A 4,952-nucleotide genomic window follows, 5' to 3' on the forward strand; every position below is an offset into this window, starting at 1 on the left:
CCGCGAGACGACCCCCCCCCCCAGCACCTCCACTATGGCCGGGGCGCTGGTGCGCAAGGCGGCGGACTATGTGCGGAGCAAGGACTTCAGGGACTATCTGATGAGGTGGGCGGCGGGGGAACGAGCCCCTGCCTCCTCCCGGCGCTTGGGGTGCACATATGTGCATGTATATACGTGCATATATATATATATATATATATATATACACACACACGTGTGTGTGTGTGTGTGTAGGATATAGTGGGGGTGTGTAGTGGGTGCGTTTGTGTATATGCGTACATAAATATGTATGTAGGGTATAGTGGGGGTGTGCATATGTGGTGTGGGCACACCTGCATTGGTTATAGTGTGTATAGTGTGGGTGTACGTGAGTAGTGTTGTGCATGTGTAGTGTGCGTATATGCATAATATCTATATGGGTACACAAGTGTGCGTGTGTATAGCAGATCTTGAAAGCCTAAAGGAGGGGAAACAAAAAATCTGTCGAGAAGCGGACTTCATGTGTTGGTCCTGTTGGCTGCGTGGGTCCATTAGCTGTAGTAGACCTGAACTCGGATCAGTGAGGGTCATTGTTGACCAGCCTGCCCGCAGTGCTGTCCCAACCCAACCAAGCTGGTGCTGGCTGGGGAGGGGCTACACATGGAACATCACAACTTGCTTGCTGTCGAATACTCTTAAGTTTGCAGTGTAGATAGGCCCTAAATATCTAATGCAGTGACACCTGGTCCTGACTGGCTCTGGAGCTACACAGTTCGTCAGTGTTAACAAAAGGCTGGCAACAACAAACGTGTCTTAAGCAAATTGTGGCAGACATACTCTAGCTTAAAAGAAATAGCTCGACTACATTGGTTGATACCAGTAGAACTAGATAGTGTAGGTGTTAATCACGTAATTCACAACTGGAGAAAAGATGTACTCCACCACATATAGTAAAAACCTGACCTTTTCTGCACAAAGGTACAAAAGAAAATTGAAAAGCCACTAGTGGCTTGGGATTTGTGGTTTGAGTGTGAGAACATACAGCAACAGTCCATTTAGATGAGTGTTCTGTCCCTCTGAAAATGGCTGAGTAGCATTTGAAAATTTGGTTAAGAGCTACGTAGCCAATTAGGAAACTTTTGGCTGATTATTCTGTAACTGAACCATCTAACTTAGTTGTCAGGTACTTCCTGCACCACTGATTGAAGCAATTAAAAAGATTCTAATCAAGTCATTTTCCACCTAGAAAACGGTATCCTGCAAGTAATGATGGAGTATTTCTCTGTTAGGAGAATAAGCTGGGATCCATTATACAGGAACATAATTTAGTAATCTCCTGTAAGGTGAAACATTCTGCCACCATCGTTTTAAGTCATTCTGACGTCTGTATCTCGTCTTTGGGCTGAACATTGTCATAGAAGTCCCATGATGTACTATAAATAGAAATCATTTTGTGTTAGCTATACTCCAATCCTCTAAAGCATGAATCGTTTTATTAACTCCAGTTTTCTAGAAAGTGACTAAAAATACTGATGAGGCTGCAGCCCTTTGCAGCTTTTCAAAGAGTGCCCTGATTTCTAGGGATAAAACCTTCAAATAGGGCTGACTGACTCTCATTTCTCCTTAATTTGTCAGTCTTTAAACAAGAAATTTACTTGAAAGTAAGTTCTTGAAGATGTATGCTTTGACAGAGGTTAAGGATGCTGACTTTTTGAGTTTACGTGACCCTTTCTTGCTACCAGGTTAGATTCATATTATTCCTCTTGCTTTGCTGTCACTTAAAAAAAACCAAGAAGTTAGAGGTTTGGGTAACACTTTTTGCTCTGTTGTGCAAGGTTTCCTTTATTGCATTCAACTATTATTTTCAGGTTTAGAAATGTGTGTCTCTAATGTAGAGCAAATATTTTTTGAGGGGAAAGTGTGCTTTAGGAACTAATGATTGTAATCAAGGGATTGACAGATTGGCTTGTCTTTTGCAAAAGGCTACAACTTCCCACCAGATGTGTCAGCCAGGTTGTTTTTCTCAGCCCTCCAAAAAGACTGATCTCACTCAGTCTACCTTTGATGCAGCAATTGGCATGGGTTTTCAAAAGGCTGAATGATGCATCTGCCTTGAAATGGTGACAGGGAGGAGAGAGGTAGTTAGTTGTCTTAGACTGAAGTCAGTCAAAAGGCAGGGTAGATATGCACCTTCATACAATAACTAAGATAGATACCTATATAGAGTACATGGTTTTGTGAGCCCAAGTTCACTTTGTTTCTCAGGGGGGAGGAACGTGGCAGTCATGCAAGGTTATTTCCTTCTTCCTAGAAGTTGCAAGAGCAGCTAAAAATCAAAAACACACTCAAATGAGCAACCAAGATCCACCATTTTTCTGTAGCTTTGGGAGATGGTTTGAGAGCCGCTTTTGCATCTGCTGCCTACCCTACCCTTACAAGTAGGGGACAGCTTGCTGGGAAGTGGTGTTTTAAAAGTTATCAGTGGGGAAGCTGTGCAAAGTCTCTGCTGCTTTTCAGCAGCATTTGCCCCAAGGTGTGCTTATCAATGTCACTCCATTCATGGCAATTCACCAGGCTTTGCAGAATCCCAGGCTGATCTTAGTGGAGGTGGGATGGCCAGGTACTTTCCTGGGGTGCTGGGTGCTCTGGGGTTCTGGGGATAACTTTATATTATTTTATTATCCATAATGGTAGATAAAGGGTCCCACAAAACAACTTATTTGGTTTTGCTCTGCTAGTTCACTCACTAGTTTACAAATGACTCCTAAGAGGCAAAGGGAAAAAGCTGTAGTGAAAAACTTGTTTTTTCCATGTGTCTGGCTAATGCAAGCAATATGGTTGTTGGCAGTGGGGGTGTGGACACCAAATCCTTGGAGCCCTTTCAAAAAGGGCTCCAGCTGGTAGTTCTAATGTCTGTGTGTGAAGGAGCTGAGAACAATTCAAGTGCAGCAAACTCACTCCAACTTTGGTTGCTGCAAACAGCACATGAACCTCTCCGAGAATGTCACTGCTTAGGAACTGGTTCTCAGCTGCCTAAGTCTAAAGATGTCATCACATACACCACCAAGGGTCCTACATGGAACAATCGCCTTTTAGGCACTGGAGTGCTGTCATCTGACCAGGCTTTGGGGCATCCCAGGCTGATTGGCGGGGAGGGGGGGAGGCAGGTGGTTTCTTGGGGTGCTGGGTGCTTTGGAGAGCTGCCCAATGCCTCTGTCCATTGCCAAGAATGAAATGAGATTTGACCAGTGGTTTGGGGAAAAGTGCTGTTTAAAAGCCCTGGAGACTGGGGCAGCCTGCTGGAAATGCAGAAGCATGGGCACCCCCTCTATTCACCTACTCACATGCCTCTACCCCCCAGGCCAGATCAGGCTGGGATGCCCTGAAGTTTGGTTCTTTGACACCAGTGGAATGAAACTGTTCAACCTGACAATGGGTGGTTGGACCCAGATTATGCGAGCAGGCGGGGGACAAAAGGGTTTCAGGGCCTTATTCCTCCCTCTTCTGTCTCTCCTTCCGTCGACAGAAAAACACCAAGGAGGCGGTGAGATATGTAAATGCTTTACTCACAGTTTAGGCAGAAAAAAACTTCTTTGACAGCTGTTTCAAGATTAAACTTGCTGATAACTCAAGAGCTCTTAAACACGTTCGGATGGTATACCCAGTCGTGATGGGGGCGTCCGGGGGAAGGGATTTCGTGGACGCAGGACCTCCGGTGAGGGTGATCAGGCCTCTCCAATATTGCGCGGGTCCCCCACTTCTTTTGGCGCGTTCGCCTTTTTAAACGGGCTGCATCTGCACGCCCCCTGCCAATCAGCACGGGCCGGGACCGCCGCTATCAGGCCACGCCCATCGCCTTCCCCGTGCCATGAGCACGACTTGCTCCTACGTTTGGCGTTTGGTCATTTTTCTTTCTTTTCTTTATCACAGAAACTAACAAGTGTTTTTTGGTGGGGGGATGGGGAGGGATATTTCCACCAAAAGCAGCAGAGGTACCCCCTCTACTCACCTGACCTGCTTCCTCCCCCCCCATCAGCCTGGGGATGGCTGAGGGCTGGATCAAGTGCAGTCAATATAAGTTGGGGTAGTAGAGTTCTGGCTGCGTTATCAGAATACCCAGGTGCCATGCAGGGGTTGGTGCGGTATCAGGGAGAGGGCATGAGGAGTGGTGCAGAAGGGACTGCCTGGAGGACCAGACACTAGTTATAGAAAGCTTGGTGTCTGCACATATTAGTGCATTGGTTCAAGAAGGGCCATTTCAAAATAATACCTGATTTTCCAGGTATACTTTTTGAAACATTTCAGGAGGTACATATCATTCTAAATTAGAGTGTATGTCTGAATAATTGTGGTTTAAAGAATGGTTGCATATATGGTTGTGGTTTAAAAGGTTTAAGGGTTATGTCTGTCGACATCTTTTAACACTTCTTCATCCAGGATTAAATCTGGAACGAGTTTGCTGCATTTGAAATCTTTCTCACACAATGGTTGGAATATACCAGCCGCTTCCCTTTTTGAAAGGACTCCAAGCGTTTGTGTCCTCACTTTGTGTTCTACAGTTATTCCTACCTGTCATGTACTTTTGCAAGGAGCTGCATCCTGAGGTATTCAGGAAGCTTAAGATTGTACCAAATGTGCTTGAGTTTATAGTATGCAAGTGTTAAATAGTAGAGGTGCACCGATAGAGATTTTGGGGGCTGATACTGATAGCTGATTTTTAAGGAAGCATATCGGCCGATACCAATTCGATTTCCAATATAGCATGGGGAGCCGTGTGCAGCTGGTAAGTCTGTTGTGGTGGGAGGGAAAGGGCGTGGAGGGACAGATCAAGACCCCCGTGGTGAGGGAGGGAGTGGGGCTGGGGCTGCACAGCCGGGCAGGGCAGGCGCGGGACGGAGCTGTGGCTTGTCCAGGGGATGCGGGGAGGTGGGGCTGGCTTCTACCACTGTGTGTGCACCCTGGAAGGGCATTTG

The 4,952-nt window shown here is 46.2% G+C and overlaps 1 protein-coding gene across 1 annotated transcript in view; it reads left to right on the top strand.

The window, feature by feature from the left end:
• The first annotated feature begins 6 nt into the window (after positions 1-6).
• MPC1 (mitochondrial pyruvate carrier 1) overlaps positions 7-4,952 on the top strand; it is an 18,139-nt gene continuing 13,193 nt past the window's right edge. The window contains exon 1 of the mRNA XM_006034529.2: positions 7-105. Within this exon, the coding sequence (XP_006034591.1) occupies positions 35-105 (71 nt within the window). The 5' untranslated portion in view covers positions 7-34. The remainder of the gene's footprint in view (positions 106-4,952) is intronic.

This window comes from Alligator sinensis, unplaced genomic scaffold (genome assembly GCF_000455745.1).
Source record: "Alligator sinensis unplaced genomic scaffold, ASM45574v1 scaffold832_2, whole genome shotgun sequence".
Classification (NCBI taxonomy): Eukaryota; Metazoa; Chordata; order Crocodylia; family Alligatoridae; genus Alligator; species Alligator sinensis.